Raw genomic sequence first — 26201 nt, 5'->3', positions numbered from 1 at the left:
TGCGCAATCTCACTGTCACACTGGACTGGACACAAGCTGCAGAAGCTGCGTTCATTTCTCTCAAACAATCCATGTCCCAGGTCACCTCTCTCGCCTCTGCGTCCTATGCATTGCCATTTTTCCTTGATGTTTCTGAAAATGAAAACACAGTAAATGGTCTTCTATTTCAGAAAAAGGGGGGATGTAGGTCAATACTGATGTACATTAGTATTACACTGGACAGAGTGGAGAACAGGGAACCTCCATGTACAAGACATGCAGCAGGTACAGCACGTATCTTAAACAAAATTTCACACATTGTGATGAGACACCCTTTGACAGTACTGACAACACATAGCATTGTCTCTTTTGTGAACTCAAGTGCATTCACAATGACTTCCACAAGACAGACCAGGTTAGAGAAAACTCTGACGCAAGCACACATCACCTACACACATGAAGGAGTTAACAGCGCAGACACCATTGGCAGCGGAGAACCCCATAGGTGTGAGGAAAGAATCATCCAGGATGTGAAGCTAAGAATAGATCTCAGAGACGAGCCTATGCCACATGCAGAAAACCTGTTCACAGACGGCTGTTGTTTTAAACACCCCACCAAAGGGCTCCAAGTGGCCTACGCAGTCATGAGTTAAACAGCTGAGGGAGAGTTTGAGGAAAGATCAACAGGAGAAGTAACAGGGAAAGTCTCAGCACAGTTGGCAGAAGTAATGGGAGTCATTGCAGCATTAGAGCTATCAAAGGGAAAAGATGTAAACATCTATACAGATTCAGCATATGTTCATGGTGTTATACATGTGGAAATGCGCCAATGGATGCGAGCAGGATTTGTAACATCCACCAATACTCCCATCAAACACGAAAAACAGATCAAAAGGCTTGCAGAAGCAGTAATGTTACCCAACAAACTAGCTTTACTTAAATGTAAAGGTCACAGCACGGTAGACAACTATTTAGCTTGGGGTAACAATGCAGCAGACAAGGCAGCTAAAGCCAAAGCAGGGTATATGCCCCAGTTTCAAATGCTGGTCTCAAAATCTGCTGACTTACTGCCCGCAGTAACAGATGATACTCTTAAAGAAGCTCAAGCAACAGGGTCTCCTCAAGACAAGACAGTATGGTTAGACAGAGGAGCTATCAACAAAGACGGGATATGGTACTCCCCAGATGGGAGACCAGTGATACCCCCAGGATGGATAAGATCAATGCTTAAAGAAGCACACGGCCCAACACATTGCGGCAAAACTCAAATGAACAGACACCTGACTCACTGGTGGCACCCCTTCCTACCCGACATGATAGCTAATTACCTAGAGGAATGTGTAATTTGCTTAACCCATAACATCAGAGCCACTGTAAAACCGCACCAGGGAAAGTTTCCTTTACCTAAGATGGCAGGAGAAGAAATCATAATTGACTACACTGACATGATTAACAAAGTAAGAGGGTTCAGATACTTACTAGTTGTAGTCGATGCATACACAGGTTGGCCAGAAGCTATGCCATGCAGGAGAGAAGATGCAGACTCAGTGATCAAGTTCTTAGTCACTCATTACATTCCACTACATGGGTTTCCTAGGAAAGTGAGGTCAGACAATGGCAGCCATTTCAAGAACCACGACCTACGCACAGTAGAACAGTCTTTAGGACTAAGACACAGTTTTGGAGCTGTCTATCACCCCCAATCTCAGGGAAAGGTAGAAAGGATGAACCAGAACATCAAACAGAAACTCAGCAAAGCATGTGAGGAGACAGGCATGAAATGGTTAGAGGCCTTGCCTCTGGCTCTCATGTCAATTAGGAGCTCTATTAACAAAGGTACAAGCTTCTCCCCATTTGAGTTGACACATGGCCATCAGTTTCCTGGCCCAGGAGCCTTGAGTGTAGGAAAGGAAGTAGAGGTCCTGAGTCCGAAACCTTATTTCCAGCAGCTTAAGGGATTGGTGTCAGGATTTTCCACACAGGTTGCTGATGCCAAAGGGGGACCCGAAAAACACGAGGCCAACACAGCGGAGTTCGTCTGGCTGAAGGTCATCCGGCCCAAGTGGCTCAACCCCAGGTTCACCGGCCCCTACAGAGTGACCCAGCGGACATCCCATGCTGTCCGCCTAGAAGGAAAGGGGGACATCTGGTACCACTGGAGCCAGTGTGCAGCGGGGAAATCACCTGGAAGGACCCTCGACGACATCCGGACGGACCTGGCTATCATCAACGCGGACATCCCTACAGCAGACGACTTGGAAGCAGGCATCAGCGGACTGGAGGAAAAGGACCTCGCGGACATCCCTACAGCAGACGACTTGGAAGCAGGCATCAGCGGACTGGAGGAGAAGGACCTCGCGGACATCCCTACAACAGACGACTTGGAAGCAGGCATCAGCGGACTGGAGGAAAAGGACAACGAGGACATCCCTACAACAGACGGCCCAGAAGTTGCCGTCAGCAGGCCGGAGCACGAAGACACAGGACTTCACGGGAAGACAAAGGAACCTACTCCCCTCTGATCAGGTTGCTATAAGCTACACATAGCACCTCATTTACTAACCCATTTTTTGAGGGAAGTGGTATCTTAACCCACAGTTTAAAGTTCTTTTAATAACCCATTTTTTGAGGGAAGTGGTATCTTAATCCACGGGTTAAAGTCACCCAAATTTAGGGAGTTGTTTCCTAAAAAACCCATATTTAAGGGATTTTTCTTTCTTTTTACCTCATGTAGTACTGACACAGGGACCAAAACATTTCAGAGAAGAATAGAAAATGTCTGAAGGAGCCCTGAATTTCCTGATAACCTGTTGGTTGCTACTAATGTTAGGAGTAATAATCTACTTGTTCGCCCTACTGTATGTACATTGTAACCTTTAAAATCATGGTTGAGTGACCCAGTGGTCCCCAGCATTTTTAATAACTTGGGTTTTAACACCAGACGTTAGCATAGACGTATACTGACACTAGAAGGGTTGGAGCTCACAGTATAACTATGTATGGTAACTGGAAATGTTTAGCAGGATTAGCCCTGGTTTCTACTGTGATTGTTGCCATTATTTTTATCTTATGTGATTCCATTGACCACCCAGACTCCACTCCCCCGCCAAATGAATCCGTAACTAGAGTCAAACGGGGCCATTATGAGACAGTAGTTACCCCAATGTCTCCTAGACAAACCTTCACTCTCCGTGCAGGTAGTGATGGAATAATACAACTCGACCTGTGCAAAATTGCCCCCTGCAGAAGCCTCGACAGTACCTATTCCTACCTAGCCAAATATGTCTGCTTAGCCCCTGCGGTATGTAACAGAATCACCACAGATACGGTTAAAGGTGCTCCTTACATTTACAGAAGCAGTACATACAAGACCAAAGGCGACCCTTATGTGTCCGTCACATACACATACGGGTGCACCTGCGAGTCCTGGTCCGGTGTCCTAGCAAATTCGGGTCCTGATGACTGGGGATACACGCCACCTTACCGATCGGCGGAAATTGTTAGATCCCTCAAACATAGAATGAAAGTGATTAGGAGAAATCCAAACGTCCCGTGCGTTGTCAGGTTTTGTAATCCAGTACGCATAACGCTAAAAAATGTAGTGCTCTCCGATGCTGGACTTTATGTCCTCGCGGTACATGCAGGGGGGGTTCGCCACAAGGCCTCTTCGAAATTAAAGTTAAACCAAAGGTAGCACGAAACCTTCCTCATGCAGCATCTAATATTAAATACCTGTCTAAAATCACATGTACGGATAAATGCACGGGGGATTATAGCCAACTTCAACCTCTAGACGTCATCCAAATGGCCACAGGATACACAGATGACAACCTATGGTTAAAATGGGTTGCCCAAACAGCCCAAGAACAAATGGAAGGGGATTGCCTAGCCTGTGCTACGGCCCGCCCGCAATTAGTCACTGACCCTGCGTCCCTGTTTCCCACAGATACCTTGGGGTACAACTGTATGTTACAACTGACTAGGATGGCCAGCCCTCCTAACTGTGCCACCCTAGCCAAAGTTTTCCCTCCAATTGATAATGACACTAGGACAGGCCCATTTACGCCTGACATAGGCGCCGGTGGGTACACATGTTTTTCCATGGTTCAAAAGTCCCCACGTTTTGACCTAGGAAATGTCTCTGCGGATTGGTGTAACCTCACCATGTCTAGCACTAATATAGGACATTGGGCCAGAGCTGGGCTCTACTATTATTGTGGGGGCCACCGCCTGTTCACCCGTATTCCCGAACTATCTGTAGGATTGTGTGCTATGGTGCGCCTCCAGGCACCCCTAATGTTATTAGGCAAAAAACTGGGGCCCACGGACCCTAAAGCCACCCTTAACACCAACCTAATCACTCGACGTAGGAGACACGCGCTGTCCAAACGCCACGCCCCGGGCTCCTTCGATTTGTCTGTCGACTCTCCCACCTACATCGATTCCATCGGAATCCCACGAGGGGTCCCTAACGAATACAAACTAGCTGATCAAATCGCTGCAGGGTTTGAAAGTTTGCCAATTATCTCTGCCTTCTTCCCTGTGACCCCTATCAAAAATGTAGAAAGGATCAACTATGTACATTACAACATACTCCGATTGGCCAATCTCACTAGGGACGCGGTAGACGGCCTGGCTGAACAATTGGGTCCAACGTCCCTTATGGCTGTGCAAAATAGGATGGCGTTGGATATGCTTCTTGCAGAGAAGGGTGGAGTTTGTGCAATGTTTGGGGAGAAAACTATATCTTAAAACTATCTTTATAAAATGCCAAAAGTATGTGAAACTTGCAAGGAGGGGTTTGTTATCTCGAATGTAAGGGTCGCCTCTGGCTCGCGCTGATTGGCTGTCTTTTCTAAGTGGAGGACCCCTCGGGGGGGGGGGGGGGGGGGGGGGGGCAGCCGCATAGCTCCTCCTGGGGTTTTGGATATAAGCCTATGTTTTCTTTAGACCAGCCTCTTCTTTTCTTCAAACTGACCAGATCTGTGAGATTGGAGGAAGAGCAGGAAGTACTTCCTTTGTGTTTGTATTTGTATTTGTATTTGTATTTGTATTGTTACTTTTTATCATTAAAACAAGATTATTGTTTAACTTGCATTCTGGTGTTTCTTAATCCCTTCCTTTTTACGAATTTACCCAGCTTATCAAACGACACGCGGAGACGAGGTTGGTTTTAAACATCCTCCAAATCTCCAACACGTTCCGTGCCTTTGGTCGCATTATTGGTATGTACAATTGATATAAACGTAGTGTTCTTTCATTTCCAACGAATATGTTTATAGAGACTAGTTTTGAGATGATAGTTAATGTGTGTTGTAAACTCCTCTGTAGAACTACCGTTAGCTACAGCCATAATGTTATGCTACAGCCACGTGTGTGTATGTTCTTTGGTGTTGATTCAATGTATAATGTGTGTAAATATTCTTCCGCATATTTATGTACTTCTTGCATTGTGTTTATTTCCTAGTTTCACCCTTTCTTCATGATGAAAAGCGATTAAACGACACCTACGGTCTCTAGTCCTTGATGGTGGAAGGTGTTTAGCTGACAGTCAAAGTGCACAAGAGATATGTGCACGTAGGACGACACAGTCAGCATGGCAGTATTCTCATAATGGCAATACATCACACATGTGATACAGTAACTACCCTGTTCATTGTCTTGTAGTTAACATTCTTCAGAGGTGTAAAGAAACTAAGTACATTTACTAAAGTACTGTACTTAATTAATTTTGAGTATTTCCATGTTCTGCTTCTTTATACATCTACTCCACTACAGTTAAAAGGGCAGTAATGCAATTTTACTCCACTACAATTATTTGACAGCTTTAGCTACTTTTAGCAACATGCATCTCTAAAAAATAAACTAGTTGACTAACTCTTTAGGTCACAAAAGAGTCAAACATTTTACGAAAAGTAAATCAGAACATAAACAGTAAAATGCTACTTGATGCACAAATATTACTGAGAACTGTCACGTATATAAATATAATGATATATAAACGCAATTTTGTTTTCACAATTACTTTTACTTTGTAAACTTTAAGTACATTTTGCTGATGATACTTTTGTACTTGTGTAATAAAGTAAGATTTTGAATGCAAGACTTTTACTTGTAATTAAGTATTTTGACAATAATTAGACCCTCCAGAAAAACGCGATTCTGTGATCGCAGAATTTACCGCATAATCAGCAAAATGGCGCAGATTTTTAAAAGGCCGCATATTTATCAAAAGGCCGCATAATCCCCTTATTTTTCCACACAAAGTTGAGAAAAAAAAAAGTTAACTCGTCTTGACGTGACGTCATCAGCTCGCGCATCACAGAATGTAAACAACACTGTATAGAGTGAACGTGTGGAGCTCACACGATAGAGAAAACACCAAGATGAAAAAATCGAATCCATCTCATTTACCGACGAACATTTCTACTAAAGACCGGGCAAAAAGTGGGGGGAAACTATTCTGCACACCTAGCAACTGTGTGTTGCTGGGTCGACGGTGACGACCCACTTTGATTCATTCAAATATTCGAAAATGCTTTCTGCTGCTGCGGACAAGAAAGCCAAACAACTCACGTTCACCAAGGCATCAACATCCAAAACCCTTTCGAGGGCTACAAGAAACAAAGTGAGTAGCCTACAAGATTGAAGCTGGTCAGATAACGAACGAGTAAATGAAAACAGAATGAGGCGGAGAAGTGTGTGTGTGTGTGTGTGTGTGTGTGTGTGTGTGTGTGTGTGTGTGTGTGTGTGTGTGTGTGTGTGTGTGTGTGTGTGTGTGTGTGTGTGTGTGTGTGTGTGTGTGTGTGTGTGTGTGTGTGTGTGTGTGTGAGAGATTAAAATAGCCCAATTGCTTTTACAATAAATAAACATTGAATGTGTTTAATTGAATAGTAAAGGGGTTTAACGTTAGTGGCAGGTTGTGTGTGAGAGAGAATAAATAAGACAGCCCAATATCTTTTAAAATTGTTATTGTTTTTCCCCGCATATTTAGCATATTTCGCAACTTTCCGCATATTTCGCAACTTCCCGCAATTTCACCGCATAAAACCACATAAAACCCCCGCATGTTTAATCGCATAATCAAGGATTTTAGCCCGCATAATCAAGGAATTTAGCCCGCATAATCAAGGATTTTTGCCCGCATTTTTCTGGAGGGTCTAATGTAATGGTACTTTTACTCAAGTAAAGAATCTGAATACTTATTCCACGGCTTAATTCCTTCCCAACATAATCTCTTGTTTCTGACTATCTCCAGTTGGTGGCAATGCACCTCTAAGAACTGTCAATAGACAATCGGGAAAAAGTTGCAGTAATGAGTCCTAAAACCTGAAAAAAAAATACTTTTACCATTTGTAAAGACAGCTAAATGTTCTAATGTAGTTAATAAATGTATATTTTGTGGTTGTATATTTTGTAACCATGTTAGGCTATAGAATGGTTATGAATATTATTTATGAGTAAAAATGGCATCCTTGCCATTTTTACCAGCCTACTTAGGCTTTTCAAACACTATTATTCAACTGTAAAATATAAAAAATTGGGTAACACTTTATTTTAAGGTTCTGTTACAACCCGGCTCTTGGGCTTCAACAAAAAGCAGGGAGACGAGACGAGGGGTAAGAATATAACAGTTGTTTATTCTTAAAAAAAACAATATAATGCAAAAACCAGCCACAGGTCCCCGAGGCTGGCACGGAGAGAATGCCCAGAGGAGTGAGAGCCACGCAACCGGCTGGGCTCCTCCTTTATCCCGCTTCACCAGGTGTAGCTCATTAGGTAGGCATCCGCCCACAGGTGCGGCTCATCAGCACGGCATCCGCCCACAGGTGCGGCTCATCAGCACCTGTACCTGCGAACACCCACACAAACAGACACACACAAACAGACGGCACCTCACGTGGAGTGGAGGGGTCGTCACATTACACATATTCACCATCAACTAGTTGCTAATTGTATTTGTTGAAAATACTCTCTTTCATGTGCACTCTGGACCTCTTTTAATTGTGTGCTTAATAAAGTCATTATTACTACTCACGTTGTTGGCCGTGTTAGCTCAATATCGTCATGTAACGTGTTAACACAGCCAATCCAGTTACCTACCCACTATTTGGCTGTATAATGTGTTGCCATATAATGTTCATTATTGTTAGTCCATAAGTTAATAGGGACCCATTGCTTTTCAAAAGTAAATTATAGCTATCTTGCAAGCCGATTAAACATTGTAGTTAATCACCGTAGCCACATTAGCCCCTCTTCAGAACGGAGAACTTGTTAGCTAGCAAACGGTTTGCTAGCTAGCTAACAACTGGTGCAAAGGGACATGGTTATCTTTTACTTGGTTTAACCAGGTCTCAAATGACTATATCTTCACTTCTAAAAGGGTTAAATTAATAATCTTTTTTCTCAAAGCAATGATAAACATGTGAGTTGGATTTAGAAAAGTCAGAATCAATATAAAATGTTTTTATTTTAAAGTAAATTCAGATTGAACATAGTAAAAAATGTAAATGATAGTGTCCCTCCATATAAAAAACATTACTTATAGCGAAAACCACCCTTGAATGATGGGATAGTAGACTAAAAGCTTTAGAAACCCAAACTATAACATATAATAAGTATCCTGTATCAAGATGATGCAAAACAAGTGACATTTGACTTTTTTAGAGAGATTTAGAAAAAAACAAACACTTCTGGGGTCATTTGGGTGCATTTTCCATATCTTTGGTCCCCCTCGGTCGATTTTGATGATTGACACCTCTTTTAAACCGTTACAGCCAATAGAATCAAGGGGAAGTTCCTCAAATCCATCTAAACATTACCCATTGGGGAATGAGTGATGCGTAGCCAGAATGCCCCGGAACCGGAAGCGGTCATACACCTTAGTAGCATGATAGCAGCTATACTGTATATGAAAACTGCGGTATTGACATACAAATGGAATGATGGATTGTCAGTAATCATTTCAAAGTGACACAGACACATTGGATTCACTGGCGGCACATATCAGACCCGGGCCGGGGGGCGGGGCCATATGACCGGGCCCTTTAAACCCAATAAAGCTTGACAAAAATATCGGGAGTCCGGGGTAAGTCGCTCAGTCAGTAAGATTACAATTTAAAACAATGTTTGAAAGAAAAGTAACTAAAGAAAAGGTGTAATATTTAAGATTTCGTTTCTGCAAAGGGTATAGAAACGAAATATATATCAGAGATAATAATGATATAACATGACATAAAGTCCAACAAACCACAAGGACAACGAAAACATAGCCTAATAAAATGACTACATTTCTGACACACCATTCACCATGGACAGCCAGCCGCCACCATGAGAGCACAGCATTGTAAAATTGGCACGGCGGCCCATACATTCACGTACAAGTAGGCTACTGTACAAATTAAATTTGAAGTGTACTCACCACTACTTGAAGGGCACTCGGCGAGCCTTGCGCTCCGCGAACTCGTCCACAATCCGCTGTATGTCCAATTTCTTGGCTCGGTCACTTTCGATGGACAGCAAGGCCAGTCCGCTCAGTCTCTTCTGTCCCATCGTGCTCCTCAAATAGTTTTTGATGAGTTTTAATTTGGAGAAAGAGCGCTCGGCGGTTGCCACGGTGACAGGAAGAGTCAGAAATAAGATGAAGGCTGTGCAAACTTCACTGAATGTAGATGTTACTGCTGGGTTGTAAACAATGAGCATTTTTACCAGATCCGCGACAGATTTTAGTTTTTGTATTTGGTCCCTGAAACAGGTTCTGAAAGAAAGCAGCTGGCCAGGGAAGCTGGCGGCGATGTCCCGACCGTAGTGCTCTCTAAGCCGCTGGGCAGCTTGGTGTGAATCCTCATCCTTTGCTTGTAGTAGTGTGTTGGGGTGAATTGCCTCAAACATATTCACAGTTGCATTTAAGATGGTGAATCTTTGGGACAGTTGCTGGATGATTATATCGAGACATGCATTGAAAACGGTCACCCGAAAGTTGCTCTCTGCGTCAGTGAGGCGGCTGTCTTCAGAAAGTTCATCAAAGTGTCTCTTAACTTTCCTGGCACTGGTTGTTTCAAACTGTGTTTGACTTCCCCATTTAGTAGCCAGGGCAAGAGTGGCGGACTTCGTCTCATCAAATTGTCCCCTATACTCCACCAAAACACTGATGGCATTTTGCAGTAGAGTAGATGCTTTGAGAATATCCGCGTCTTCTGCTTGCAGTAAATGTGAAGCACAATTTATGCTTTCCAAAACCTTGGTCTGCATGTTGACCAAAAATAGAAAGCTACATTTGCTTATGGCATTCTTGAGTGCACTTGCTTCATTGCGCTCATCCTTTTTGTCACTGGTAAGGGATATTTTGACGAGGGCTTTTATAATGTCTCCATATCTGTGCCTTAACGCAACAAGTGCATCATGGCGAGATGACCAGCAAGTGGGACATAAGCGTTTTAATGTGATAGTTCTGCTCTCTGGCGTCATTAACTCACTGAGCAATGCCCATCGTTTGATACTGTGACCAAAAAAGTTGTAGAGCGTCTCTACAGTGTCATAGAACTGCTTCACTCCAGGGACATTTTTAACAGAGTCGTTGAGTGCTAGGTTGAGATTATGAGCAGCGCAATGAACATAGTGGGCAAGGGGCTCATTCTCGGCTATTCTTGCTTGCACGCCACTCATATTAGCCGCCCCATCATAGCCCTGTCCGCGACATTTAGACAGATCTAATCCGTTTTTCTCTATAGAACCAAGGATTTTGTTTTCAAGCTCTGAAACTGATGAACCTTCAGTCACTTCAAAACCCAAAAAGACTTCATTGATCTATATATCTGTTGCAATATCCATGTCGTTCTTAACAACAGTTATGTAGCCGTAAACCTGACTCAACTGGTCTATCTTTGACACATCTTGCGTTGTGTCCATGATGACGGAATAAAATGGGGCTTCGTTTATTTCATCAATGATGTCAGCTTTCACACGTTGAGATAATATGTAAATAATCTCATCTTGAATCTGGTGACTGAGGTATTTCACTGACCCTTCTGGTCGGTTGATTAGCTCTTTCAAAACAGGGTCGTAGCGAGCCAATAATTCTATTATTGACAAAAAGTTGCCAGCTTTTCCCTGACCTAGAACCTCTCGATGGCCCCTGAATACCAAGTTGCTTGAAGCTAGAGTGAGAGTTACATTAACAATGCTCTCCACGACCTGTCTCAAAAATTAGGCGGCATTACGCGCATTCCTCTCCATGTCAGCGTCTATTGTGCCGTTGGTTTTCCACTGCTCATATACTACGCATGCACCAAGGTGTATTTGAGTGGATTCATGCCTCTCAATTTTAGTAGAAATATGTTTCCAGTCTTTTATTCCGTTTACCCATGCATTGTTGTAGAACGGTGCCTTTCGGTTGGCAAAAAGCCAGCGAGGCTCACAGTAGCAGCAGTCCAATTTTTTGGAATAGCACATCCAGCTACGTGGAAATTTCATCCCAACTTTAGTGGTGGAGGTGTAATAGCTTTCTGAAAGGCAACGGTTATCCTTGTCTTTGGGAAATGGATCTTTGGGTTTGCATGGGCCCATTTTAAGGATATATCTTTTGATATTGGCGTCCTCAATGTTTTCAAAATAGTTTGCCCGATCAGTCGGAAAACGCTCGAGAGGATAATTGCAGGACACATCATGATCCGTGGTCTGAGTTTCACCCGTAGGAGTAGCGTGAGGAGGAGACCTGTTGCTGCTTTCATTCCCAGTGTCCGGTACTTCTTCACCTTGCGGCGCAGCAGGTAAGGAGCCGGAGGGGGAGGGGTGCGGCTGGTCAAGCGTCAGGCCTGGCTCTCCTCTAGACGAGCAGCTAGCAGCTGCTGAGTCGTCCGTATTATTATTATTATTATTATTATTATTATTATTATTATTATTATTATTATTATTATTATTATTATTATTATTATTATTATCATCATCACTACAGCCGAGAGACAGAAAAGGAAATAAGATAGGCGGCCGAGCTACACGAAGTAACAACAACCATGATATCAACATTTACCACAAACTCACATTTTCTTGCTGACAGACGTGTGTGTCCGTGATTGTAGCCTACCTGTAAATCTGGCTAACCCTCACTAACGTTGTCGGCGGGCTGGGGCTCGGGGATGAAACACGGCTGGCAGTGGCAACAACTTCAAGTTAATCTCCCGCAGGAGGAGGAGTAGGGCGAAAAAAATATCCAGCTTGGACAATTTGGCTTTTCCTTGGTCCTTTTTATCTTTTTCTTTGCGTTTTGTAGCTCCACTTTTGTGTTTATAACTGGTCATGCTTAGGCAGTGCTCTGTTGAATGACAAGTGATTGATGATGACGTTGACGTTCATTTACGTATGATGTTGATGGACGGCTGTTGATGACGATTTTACCCAAAATACATTTGGAGACAATAGAAGGGATTCACTTTTCATGTTTTAATGTTAAATGTGAGTGTGAAAATAGCAGCAAAAGTTCAACTCATATTATAGGCTACAATGCTTTATACCTAATATGACCACGAACGTCAGTGCACTCAGTGGCGCGAGGCAGCAGGGCCCGCCGGCGAATATCTCGGGGGCGGAGCCTGCTGCCTCGGCGACGGGCCCCCATTGGGTCCCGACCGTTCCGGGCCCGGGGAGCCCTGCCCCTACAGCCCCCCCTGAAGCTCCGCCCCTGATTGGATTAACCATTGGATTAACCTTCAGCAGCGTGTTTATCGTTGTAATGCCATTGAACACAACTTTTGATCGGAACACAGCAACGGTAAGACTTATTTTTTCGATGTGGTCCCGTAAAGCTAATTTTGTTGTTGTTGTTTTTGTCGTTTCGCCACGAGTTCTGATCGGTCAGTGATGATACTTATATGTCGGGAATTTGTGGAATCTCAGCTTGCTAATTGATTGGTTGCTATATGATATGTTTGTGCAGATTAGATAAGTAATAAGGGTATTTCACCTTGAGTTCTGTGCTAGGTGCGTTAGAATGTTTTCGCTCAGGGCTAATTCAGAGCCTTTGTTATTACCCTTTTGTTTCATTTAGCTAAAGATGGTTAATATAGTCTGATAGCTTAGTTTCTTCCCATTAACTGGGTATGACACATTAATAGGTTTTTAAGAAACCCTGAGACACAGTTTCGTGAAAAAAACCCTGCAGCCCCCGGTTGAACAGGTCAGTCGCTTTCATTTGGCCAGCTTGCTGCCTTTTCGACTCATGTTTGTGCACTCTAACTGTTATCCAATGTACATATTCAGCATTTACACAAGATTTAATAGCTTCATTCTTCTTTTTTTTGTATAGCCTAAGGCAAAAAATAAGAATCAGGTCCCAAAAGAGGAGTCAATGATGGAGTTGATAAATTGTAAAATTGTAAATTGTATTTCCCTCAACTAAGAAGTAAAACCTAAATGATTTCCTTGTCCAACTTGATTTTAACATTCATGTCCTCTATTAATTTGGTGAGTTGATTGTTCTTATGCCATAGGTCCTGGGGCCTCATTTATAAAGGGATATACGCTCAAAAAATGGTGTAGCCTACGCCAGTTTCTACGCAATTTTTGCAATTTATAAAATACTAACTTGACGGGAAAACATGCGGTCCTCCACGCAAACTCTAACCCAGTGGTTCTCAAACTTTTTCTGTCAGGCCCCCCCTTTGGAGAAAAAAAAAAGTCGGGCCCCCCCAACACAAATAGTCAGGCTCAGTGGCGGCGCCAGAAATTTATTTTGGGGGTGCTGTGGGGTAGCTTGACGTTTCATAGAGGGTGCTCAAACATTTAGGGTTTCCCATTAATGTACCGGGCGCTACAGTGGAATTTTCTACTGCAACATTCCCCACGCATATACACAGTGAGACAGTTACAATGAAGGCTCGATAATCAGCTCACGGCATAGGGTAAAGTGCTATTTTTATAGGTGGTGTGTGGACCTCACATAGGGGGGTCCGGGGGCAAGCTCCCCCGGGAAGATTTATTTTTAAATATTGAAGTTAAATGCATCAATCTGGAGCACTTTGAGAGCAAAATGAAGAGATCTATGGATACATCTCTCAACACCCATATGAAACAGAACTGTTAACAGATTTACTTTTTCTTTATGGATATTTTACAAATCACCATTTTAAACGTTATTCTTGTTTTACTGCCATATAGTATTTCATACCTGTTTTTCATTTATTCTCTTATTTTTTTATGACTATAATGATCATATAAACGTGTGCCTCAGAAATAATTGTTTACATTAATCGTGAACAAACCGTTTGAGACCCACTGAGATAACTTAGACTAAAGTGAACTATCTAAACACTGAGAGTCCTTTAGCTCAGGGGTTCCCAACCCCCGGTCCGCGGACTGGTACCGGGCCGTGGAGGTGTTACTGCCGGGCCGCGAAATGGCTGTGAGTTTATCGTAATATTTGCAGAATTAGAAATATTTAAAAATATTTTATCATTGTTCATTTATGCACAGAGAAAGTTACCGGTGCGCCAATAGGAAGTGGAGCACACAGGGGACAACCGTTTAATCGCAGACTGTTATGTTTATGTGGGGAAGTGGCAGTGCATACATTATTTGAGATATATTTCGAACTCGGACTTCATTTTAAGGACATTGCGGCCAGGGGTGTAGAGCTATTTTTTTTATTTGTAAAACCTCCTTCACTTCATGAAATGGCTGCAGCATCAGGAGGCAGCCTCTGAGAAGTGCAGCACCAACGTGTACACACAGCCTTCACTGTGTTCCCCACTGCAGGCTGCTACGTTTCACACACACACACATCGAACGGCCTGAATATTACCCCTATTACTCGTTGTATGAAGGAAATGTCCGGTCACAAAGGCACATGATGTGTGTGTGTATGTGCTCTGCTCAGCTCCGCTGTGTGTGTGTGTATGTTTGGTGTGTTTGTGTGTGTCCAACAACGGCATTTGTTTTCAAATTACCATGAACAGTAATTTACACACATCTGGCCAACTCCATAGGTATGTGGGTGTTCCCAAAAGAAGTTAGTTTTATCTTAATCTCGATGTAGTTCTAAATGCTGTCGGAGTGCACCGGAACGAACGCCCCGGTATGACGTTATTATGGCTGGCAAACAAGCCTAGGGGTCTCCCTGACATTTCAGTTATATCAATATGTGTACAGTGGTCCTAATTTGTTTTGATTGTATCCTGGTTTTAAACGTTGTTAATATGTTTTGGATGCATATTGTTCTATTATTTGTTACATACAATGTAACAGCCTGATATTGCCATATTAGGCTATATTATATTATATATTATATTAATATTTGTAAAGCGGTCCTAATTTTTTGTTTTAATTGTATCCTGGTTTTAAACGTTATTAATATGTTTTGGATGCATATTAGTATTTCTTCAGGCTGTTAAAAACAATTAGCCTCTGTTGCCACCTGCTGGTGAGTAAATATTAAAATCAGCTAAAATTGACAACCGGTCCGCAAATTTTTTGTAATGTATCTGCCGGTCCTTGGCACAATAAAGGTTGGGAACCCCTGCTTTAGCTCACTGAGTCTCTCAGTCTGACAGGAGAGGACTCTCCTCCACTTTGTTGTTGAAAAAGCTCCTTATATCCGTTAGCGTAGCTCGCTAGCACCAGAAGCTAACAACAACGATCCCCGGTACCAGTGCGCTCTCTCTCTCTCGCTCGCGCACACAAAAGGGCTCGTTCCACACACACACAGAGCCGAGCTTTAATGAAACACAGAGACCCAGACGGAATAGTACTGCATCATATTATTTTCGAATAAATAATTTTTAAATGTATGATTTTTTATTTTTTTATCTTTTACATTTTCTTTTTTTACCATTTTTCCTCCTGGTCTCTCGCGCCCCCCCTGGTATGCCTCTGCGCCCCCCAGGGGGGGCGCGCCCCCCACTTTGAGAACCACTGCTCTAACCCATGCGTACGCACTAAGCACAAAAACGGGAGAGACGAGAAAATGCGACACCGTTGGCAGAAGGAAGAATGGAGAGAAATATGTGGAAATAATACCATAAATAAAATGTTACCTCTCATTTATCATATAGGAAGAATTCATTTTTCAAACATTGATCAAAGCCAATCTTAAAATGATTAAACAAATGCCTGTTTGAGACTCCTCAATGCACACAAAAACATAACTTGGATAAATAATAGTTTCTGATCAAGTGGGGGTCTCCTGTACAAACTAGGGCTCGACCTGGCTGATTATCGGGGCCAATATTCTGCATTTGACCGATTATCGGTATCAGCCTTTTTTTTTAAATCAAATTGCCGATACAACTTTGGCTCCGATGTAGCCGTTTCTCTGGCTGCAGTCACCACCCTCTGTACACGAGCAATGTCCCGCCCACAGCGCTATCTGATAGGCTATTACTGAAGTGTCAATCAACACTGAAGATTTTCCTGACGGGAGCTAGCCAGAGAGGCGGGACCTCCTCAGATTACAGGCAGGTGCGAAGAACGCAGACACAGACACTCAGACAGAGGCAAGCAGCAGCACTGAGCTACAGAGCCATACATGTGTTTCGAAGGTAAATCAGTTGAAAGCCGAAGTTCAATAAACAACCCAATCCCCTATGCTGAAGTTGCAAAAACACCACGATCTTATGATCCAATTCTATCAGTTTCCCAGTTACACAGGGACGCGGGAAGTCAGTCAGAGTTGGGGGTGCGTGCAGTGTCTCGCAGCGGAGTACCTGTGGTGCGGGGGGGGGGGGGGGGGGGGGGGGGGGGGGGGGAGCTGCGAGTGGAGCCTCGCAGTTTTTCAGGTTGATATGTGAAGCTCATTAGCTAGCCAACATGTATCTAGCAAATGTTTAGCAATATATTAGAAGTGAGGCTACTAGACTAACGTTAGGTCTACTGTAATAGCCTCACTTTTAATAGTTTGCAAAACATTAGCTAGCACGAGTGTTTTGCAGTTGCTATCAGCTTATTGGGATTTTATGCTAGATAGATAGACAGGCATTGTTTTGATATAATAAATTAAGCATTATTATTAGTTAAGCATGTCAGCCTGCAGCCCCACTTTTAACTCTCTGTCTCTCTCTAACTCATTGCAGATGGCTGCACTAAAAAAAAGGGCACAGAGAGGAAACCAGTTGTAAGATGTTTAAAAGTTCATTAAACATATGCTTAAATGCATTTCAAAGAAGTTGTGTTGGAGTTTGTGTTATTCTACATTTTGATACCAAGATTTTCTGATTTTACTGCAAATGTATATCGGTTCCAAATATCGGTTATCGGTCTCCTTGATTACTAATAATCGGTATCGGTATCGGCCTTGAAAAAGCCATATCGGTCGATCCCTAGTACAAACACACTGCCTGAGGAAGGCTATGTGTATTTTTTTTGTCATGAACCTTTTTCGGACCACTTATTTATTTATTTTGGTGACGATCCGACCTCCATGCTTCTACTCTGGTTCAAACTGCATCCACCAAACAATATGATTTATCTCGACCTCCCCAAAATAACCAAAATCTGACACGGTGTGAGATGTCTTTTTTAGCTGTTCTGTCGTCATTTCCTGCGATCTTCTTCATAAAGTCAGTCAAAATGAATGAATGAATGGGCGTTTCTTTGACTATTTATAGGCAAATATGGGCGTTAGGTGAAGCCCGCAAAAGCTGCACCGCATTTCGAGTCGATTGTGATTTATAAAGGGAAACCGGCGTAGGAAGTGCTGTTCGCACTTTCCTCACCGGTACGCAATATTTGGTGGATCGGAAAATGTCGAAAAATGTCTGGACCTATTTTTTGGATTTCTCCTACGTAAGCAACCTTTCCACGTGAATCCTACGCACGGCGTTATACATGAGGCCCCTGAACACAAAGAAAGCTTGGCCCCAAGTTGCAGTATCAGCCTTGGATCAGGTGATTTATTTTTATTTGCTTGCATTATTTCTTTGTGTTGGTAGTTTTTAAACAAGAACTATATGGTGTTATTTCTCGTTCATCCTGAGATGGACATTTTTGCCAGATATTCATGTTCATGTTTGGCCACTCAATTATACATGTACATATTCACAACATAGTTATCACTAATATATATAAAGTTTAGTTTTTCCGTACCACTGTGCATGCTCATGTGGGTAAAAGTTGGATCTCTGTAACATTTAAGAGTACGGTCTTGACCTGCTCTATATGAAAAGTTGTGATTTGGCGCTGCAAAGAAATAATTGTAATTTAATTAATATCTGATCATTAATAGGACGGAAAGTGGTGATGATAAGCAGTACACTGTAACTGACATGGCCGATGTTGACAAGGGAAACCACATATTATCTGTTGTCTCTTGTGGGAGAGGGGAAGCGGATAATTGTATAAATGTTTTACTTTATCTATCGGCTGCTACTTTATGGTTATAAAATCCTTGAGGTTCATCAAGTTAAGGCACATACCATAATCACAATCATCTGTTTTCGATCGGGCCCATGACCTTTGTTACTCACCAACCCTCTCTCTGTCTCTCTCCAATAAGTTTCCTGTTTCTCAATACTGTATCATAATCTTTATTGTAATCTTCTCTCAAACTGCCTTTAGTTTTTTAAGGATGAATCTCAAGATTGGAATTCCTAGAGGCCAAGATCGAATGCCAAGATAAAATGATAAAAGATCTTGAGGGAGAGCGCAATTTCTTAAGCGAGTAAGTCTTGGGGTTGAAGAAGAAATCAAGTGAGTGATTTGAGCAGAAACTGCACCTTTGTATTCAATTGTTATAGAAGGTGTGATGTTATGTATCTCCTCATAACAAGCTGATCAGTGTGTCATCTGTCATCCGTTGAATTTAAGCTCAATCAAAAGTCCCTACTTTGGATGAGGATGTCAGCATGTCCAAATGTGGCTGTGCCTGGGCGAGCTCATATGAGAGGTGAACAACTAAATGTCATGAAAAGTAATAATTTATTATTCCCATCCCATAGAGCAGGGGTGCCCAACCAGTCGATCGCGATCGAGGGGAGATTCCAAGTCGATCGCGAAATGTGTTTAAAAATAGAACAACAACATTCTGTTTTATCGTTAATGTCCTATAACATAATCTTCCTGTGCCAGAATAATGCACTTGAACGCAGCAAAGCTTTGTGATTGACCGGCGTGACCCCAAGTGTCGGGGCGTGGCTGGTGGGCAGTGGGCACTAGTTCGCTGACGTTGTCCGTGTCAACAGGAGTGACAGTCCGCACACACACAAGACCACGATTATGGCAGAAGCAATAAAGCCCAACATATATAATTTTCACTCCGAGTGAGAGGATGATTATTTTTGTATCTATTCCAATTCAAAGTCCATCTGTCTCATCTGCAATGCGAGCGTGGCTTTATCGAAGAAGGGTAATTTAGGAGCGACATTTCAAAACGTTATTAATCAGCTGTAAGTTCTTTTGAACTTATTCATTATGATTATTGTACCAAATGGTATAAGAATGCAAACTTAAATTGATTATAGTCTATTATCAGTTCAGGTTAATAAACTAGTGTTGCTTGCATCCTATTTTAAAAAGGCATTTCTTTTTATACTCTACTAAAATGCAACAAAAAAGGGTTTGATTCTATTAATTTTATCTTTTTTATTGCACTTTGGTAGCAGATTCCTGTGTAGCTTCAGATCTGAGTTGTCTTTTATAAGTAAGCCTCATTTATACTTTTGTTGCAACACTATTTGTATATAATGGCAAAGAAAGGATTGAGAGTCTTGTCTTTTTTTCCTGTGTCATATGTGACAGCACTGTTCAATGTTTCTTGAAAACATTACCCACTGTAGTATGTGACGTGTGAATAAACTCCAACTCTGTATCAACAACACTGTTGTGTAACTTCAGTTAAATACTTGTATGTGTGTAGATTAGAAAGAGGTAAGATAAAGGATCTGCAGTATTTTATGAAGTATTAATCGTACAAAGGTCAGTTTTATACCAGTGTATTTACCTGGTAGTAGGCTGTCAGTAATGGCTACGCCTCTCTATTTGGACTGGTAGATCTCGGCAGACTGGCAACTTTAAAAGTAGCTCTCGGTTCAAAAAAGGTTGTGCACCCCTGCCATAGAGTATGCTTTATAGTTATTTTTAAAGAGAAATGGCAGTTGTTTAGGCCATTCTTAGTGCCATCTGCTGAACAGAATTATTAGTCTGTGTACTCATCCCTCATCCATCATGTTTTTGATTTATGTGTATTTGTTTGTTCATTTTTTCCAGTCAAAGGGCCAGCGGAGGTTGTCCATAGATATAAAAAAGGTCCTGAAAACCTTCGGACGTGTTCGCACAATGTCTGAAGCCTTCAGGATCAATAATGTGGATCGGGGAACCATTAAGATGACTGCTCCAATTGCAGAGCTCAAGATTGTGGACCCAGGCACTTTCGAGAACCTCAAGTTTGATCCTGCAATTGACACCCTGCTTTCATTTGCTAAGAAGTGTGCAACCAATGTCACCCCTGATAAAAAGGCCAAAATAGAGGACATGAAAGCCAAAGGCAAGCTTCTTCCCTTGCTGATGAAATATTAAAGTGCTGGTTTGCTCAGTTTAGACAAGGTTTACTGGAAGAGTTGCATATTGAAAATGTGAGGTAGTACCTAGCAAGTTCAGGTTTTATATTTATCTATCTGTTTTTCTTTAAAAATTACAGGTGTGTTGTGAGCCTTGAAGACACTTTAAATGTGTTGTGATGTCAGGCCCGGTTCCAAAACAAAATGACTCAGGGTGCATCTGAGATTAGAGAGGGTGCAGTGGTAAAGTGCTATTTTTATAAGTGGGGAGTGGACCTAACACCCTCTAGGAGGGTCCTCACCTCCTCTAGGGGGGAATGCTTCCCGGGGGAGAATGCCCCCGGACAATTTAAAATATTGAAGTTAAAAGCATCAATCTGGTGCATTTTGAGAGCAACATTAAGAGATCTATGGATGTGCTCTTTGCTTGATTCATGCCTTCCCAGTCCCTTATCATGTAGCCTATAAGAGCATGGTGCCAGTTGTTGTAGCCAGTTGTGGTGAAGGCATCTGACTTACTTGAACCGCAATGTCTACATGCATAGCAGAAGATGGCATCTTTTTTACAGGAATATTCCAGCCAATCTCTGTTTTGAAACCATGAGCTGCAAAATGAGTGCCTTACCCCACTGTACAGGCGAGTTGGGTACTTTTTTAAATATACCTGGGCAGGCTCTGTTTTGCCTAGGTCTTCTGGCACTTGCGGGCCGCAGAGGGGTGACGGTGTTTGGGGCAACGAAGACGGCTGCGGCTGCTCCGCCTCCGTGGGCGAGGCGGGCAAAGCCTGCGAGTCGGGCGTTAGTGTCCATGACAGTGGCTGCGAGTAACGTAAAGTCCCCATGATCTGAACTGTTATTACCTGCAGTTGATGCAGTTTTACTGCTGGCGATAAGGGCTGGTTGTTTTAACCATTTGCTGATGTCCATCATTGACTGCTTTGTAAGCACTCTACAAATGACGAACGCACAGCGGCACAGGTCACGCACACCTGACATAATAACATTACTTACCGTTTAAATAGACCAAATAAATGCATCAGACAATGTTATTTAACCACAATTACAACTTATTTTATTTCAACTAAATTTTTCTTATTATTATCAGTAATACTATTATTATTATTTATTAAAATACTTTTCACTTGTTTTTGTTTTTTTCACTTTTAATTTTTCAAATGAGGGTGCATAACGACTCACCTGAGGGTGCAATGCACCCTTATGTACCCCCGTAGAACCGGGCCTGGATGTGTCTGAACCTCTTTTAAGTGGTTAAGTTTGAATAAAAGAGATATTTCAACGTCTGCTTACTTTGTTCATGTACTGTTGAGGTTAATTTCAGTAGTTTAGTTGGACAACTCACGTGTTTCTTAATGTGTTTATTAGAAGCAGCATATAGTTTAAGTTTGGCGTCTAAGCTCGCATACATGCCAGCCTTTCCAAATCCAAAAGAGATAGGTTTACGCGTGGCAAAAATGTGCACGCCCAAATTAGGTAATCGGAAGAAATGGAACCCCATTAATTACATGTATAAACGTTGTATTTAACATTGCATCATTTTATGCATTTTTCAGAAAAAGTGGTAGTTTGGTAAACAGTGACATCAACGACATGTCTGGTCTGTAAAATGCCCGAAAAGTAAAAGAATGGGAGATAAATATCCCAAAGTCTCCACATTTTATTATATTTTTAATGTGTTTCTGGTCCTCTTTCAGTTGAGACAGTGTAGAAGAAGGATGTGTCAGGAAGTAGAACTCTTGTGTGAACATTGGATAAAGCCAGGTTCATATTCTTGTTTCATGTTGTTGACATATTAGAGTCAAAGGTTTGCAAAGAGCGAAATATCTTTGTGTTGCGCCATATATCAGAAAATACTGCATTAAAAAAGTCATTTCCTGCATTTTTATACTGATAAAGTGTGATATAAATAATGTACAGGCGTTCAGATTGCTGTAGTTCACTAAACAGAGACATTAACGACATGTTTGGTGTTGAAAATGTCAGAAAAAGTGAAAGAATGGGAGATAAATATCCCCAAATCTCAACATTTTATTATATTTTGTGTGTGTTTGTGGTCCTCTTTCGGTTAAGACACTGAATGATGCTTCCGGAAAAGACCAACACTGGATGTCTTTCAGTCGCCAACATGTGTTTTCGAGACACTGATATTAACGGGGAAATGCTGCAGGACTCAAATGCCTCGTCGGGGGTAACGCTGCCTTTCCCACAGCGTTACCCCCGGTCTGCGCGTTGTTTCTCTTTCAGAAACACAGACGACCGGTAGGGTTGGCAGGTATGAGCTCGGGCCTCATCACTCCACAGATTTACAAAGAACATTGAGTGATGATTAGATAACCATCCCACGAGCCTACAGGTGGAGCTGGGGTGGTGGTGGGTCAGGCAAGCAGCAGCAACATGAAACACAGCAGCAGGAACATGAACGCAGCAATAGCAAGTGAACACAGCAGTGGCAGCAGCAGCATAGCGAGGCAGAGGCAGGAAGAAGACCTGGAAGCTTAAATAGAGCGGCATGTTTAGGAGAATGTGTTTGGTTGGTTGTAAGAGGGACGAGGTGCGTCACGTGTTAATGTATCATTGGTGCTCGAGTTGACTGCCTGAACTAGCTCGCAGGCTTCGTCCCATTTGTGTGCTATAATGTATTTACAAAGTGTGAAGAGGAGGCAACTTTAGAATAGTCAACCTGTTCAGGTCAATTAGAGTCAAACTACTAGCTTATTGGTTATGAGCAAGACTTCACTTTAAAATAGGGAACATATTCTTAGATATAAATAACTCATTTTTAGTTATTTAGACACAATTAACACTTATAGTTTCATGTCTTGTTACAGAAGAATAGATCATATTTGTTAAGTGTTATTATTGGAGAATTACTATTCTTGTGGTACTACTGCCTTATTAGGAGCAGAGCATATTAAGACCAAAACTCATGCAACAACAACTTCCTTACAACAAATAAGCACTAATTAGAGGGTTATTGAGGAAAAACTCTCAACTAATGGCTTATTACTTGTAGAATATGGTCATGTAGAATAAGGCATTAATAAGTGTTTTATAATGAATAATAAAGGGCCAATATACTGCTAATATGCATGTTGATTAGCAACTAGTTGATGATGAATATGTGTACCTTGAAATAAATTGTTACCAAAAATTGATCCAGATTGATAACGTGAACAAATGATTAAATTATAATTTTTAAGGGTTATTGTTAAAGCTTTACTCATTGGGAACTCAGTATAAGAAAGATCACACTGTTGAGATATCTGTCTGTTTTACACTCTTTGCCCAACAGGGGGGTTTGTGTGCAAATGAAGCCTCAATAAATGACCCCTTTTTGAACCAATTTGCTGGAAAGCCTAAAAGCTTCATAAGCTTCATCTTGCCATCACTGGCCTCAGGCAAACAAGAACCTTGATGCAGAAAAGGTGGGTTTACAAGGACACAGGTGAGTTAGGCAGGTTCGGCAACAGAGAATCAGTCCGGGAAAGAGTCTGGGACTGCAGACTGTGACAATGTGGAAATGATCCTGCTGAATAAAAAGTGTAGCTATCATAAACGTTTATGATAGCTACACTTTGGGGTTACTTTGGGTTTTTTGGGGTACACTGTGGGTTGGCCACAACGTTGATTTTCTACAATATACTGAAATCCAATGGGGAAATCCAATTACTTTGTATACCTCATCACTGCACCTGTCTATAAATAGTACAACTTAATCCTGGAATGTCATACAACAAAGTTTAAACCACGTGGTATTTAAACGTTATGATGACCTAAGGAGAATATGAATGAGACAATTCATTGCATTCCCTTTGATAATTTTAGGGAATTTTACTCACAAAGTCACAGAAGCACTAATTAGTAATCATCGTGGACCAAAGCTAAATGGAAATCCATTCAATATGTTAAGAGTGTCATCTTCATGGTGGCACTAAAAATAAAAAGTCAGGGGATCACGAAATTCATTGGCATATGTCTTTCTAGGGTCATGAATGTCCAATTATTTCATTCCATCCAATATTTTTGAAGGTATTTCAGTCCCTACAAATTAGTGAATCTACCCACCATCACTACCATCTCCGTCCTTAAATCACAAATGGATTTTGTTTAGCCATTGAAGAGGAGTGGACCAACATTCCACAGACCACAATCAACAACCTGATCAACTCTATGCGAAGGAGATCTGTTGCACTGCGTGAGGACTGGTTTTCGGACCCCCCCAGACCCTGAGGCTGTGCGAAGTTGCTGGATATTGGCAGGAACTGGAAAACGCTGTCGTATACGCCGATCCAGAGCATCCCAAACATGCTCAATGGGTGACATGTTAGGGTTAGGCGTTAGAAGTTTGGAATCCTGTCACCGGGAAGCAGCGACAGGATCGAATGCACTCTCCATCGTTGTCCCATTATCAAGGCATGCTCATCTCTTATTCAGGCCCCTGGGAAACACTTTGTCGAATCTGGCTATCCATAGCCTCTCACATCTACGTCTCTGGGCCACAGACCATCTGGAGTTGGACTCCAGGACCGCTGCTTGAACGGATTGCCATCCATGGAGCAGGAAGTGAGTAACTAATGGAGTAAGTGTGTTTTTTCTTCTCAACATGTTATATCTATGTTGAGTGAATCGTATAAAAATTGTGTTACCAGCTTCACCCACATACTGTAGTCCACAAAGTTTACATGTAATAATGTATACACAGTTTTTAGATTGTAGGCTGCCAAGATACTGTGTTTTATAAACATTGTTGTTGTATTTGCTGCGCAACCAGAGCTGTTGCTGAAAAAAATCCCTGTGACCCCTGGATGTTGGGGTCAGCATGGGTTGTATCTTTGCTTTGACCAAGTAAGACTGCAGGTTTCTGTTTTTCCTAAATGCTGCAATTATACTGTGGTCTTGTAGAATGTCAGTTTTTCCTATAATGTTTTGAAGGTTGGATTTAATAACTTTGACTAGTTTAACAGCTGACTGGGAATATGTAGTGATAAAAGGCAATTTGGAGGAGACCAAAATGGGTTTCGTCTGTTGAAACGTTCTAAAACATTTTTTTAGAAAAGAATGAGTGTAACCTCTAGAGATCAATGCTCCAAAAAGCGTTTTTGTAGCCATTTGGAAATCCTCTCTGTTACTGCATATTCTATGGAACCTCAAAAGCTGTGATTTAACCAATCCCGCAAAAGTGTGATTAGGATGGTGGCTTGTTCTGTGGAGAAGGGCATGGGTGTCTGTCTCTTTAAAAAATACATTAGCATCCAATTTGTGTGTTTTATCGAAATTAATTCCTTTGAATGTGTTGGTGTCCAGGAAATCCACTGAGGTGTAACTGGTGATGGATTTTAGTGAGATGGATTTTTGTTGTGGTTATTCAGGGTGATGACAAATAGATCAAAATCCTCCTTTGAGTGAGACCACACGCCCCAGATGTCATCCAGATATCTGAAATAATATGTGGGAGTCTTTAGGCAGGAGGACAGGGCAGAGGTTTCCCACTCTGCCATAAAATTTTTCGCATAGGCTGGAGCGAACTTTTTTCCCATAGCAGTACCTTTAATCTGCAGGAAGAACTCTCCATTAAATTCAAAATCATTACGTGTCAAATTAATCTCCAATAATTGTAATAATTCCTTGTCTGGTCTTTTTTTATTTTTTTTTATATATATATATATATATATTTTTTTTTTAAAAGACGGTTTAATCCTAGGGTTTTTGGACCCCCCCCAGACCC

The 26201-nt window shown here is 41.9% G+C and overlaps 2 protein-coding genes and 1 pseudogene across 3 annotated transcripts in view; 2 read left to right on the top strand and 1 right to left on the bottom strand.

Moving 5' to 3' along the window:
- LOC307044209 (gamma-aminobutyric acid receptor subunit pi-like) overlaps positions 1-26201 on the bottom strand; it is a 241866-nt gene that overhangs the window by 158493 nt on the left and 57172 nt on the right. The gene's annotated exons all lie outside the window — the stretch shown is intronic.
- Positions 1436-5930, top strand: LOC307044208 (uncharacterized protein). Its single transcript, XM_079689284.1, has 3 exons — positions 1436-2505; positions 5120-5204; positions 5447-5930. Exon 1 carries the CDS (start codon positions 1497-1499, stop codon positions 2499-2501), a length of 1005 nt encoding a protein of 334 aa, XP_079545410.1. The 5' UTR covers positions 1436-1496; the 3' UTR covers positions 2502-2505; positions 5120-5204; positions 5447-5930.
- LOC307042867 (coiled-coil domain-containing protein 106-like) lies at positions 11644-20478 on the top strand (annotated as a pseudogene). Its single transcript has 4 exons — positions 11644-11747; positions 18545-18654; positions 18743-18850; positions 20170-20478. The product of its transcript is annotated as a coiled-coil domain-containing protein 106-like (transcript).

This window comes from Notothenia rossii (assembly GCF_949606895.1).
Source record: "Notothenia rossii genome assembly, chromosome: 6".
NCBI lineage: Eukaryota > Metazoa > Chordata > Actinopteri > Perciformes > Nototheniidae > Notothenia > Notothenia rossii.
The sequence above is the reverse complement of the archived record's forward strand: the minus strand, read 5'-3'. Positions and strand labels throughout refer to the sequence as shown.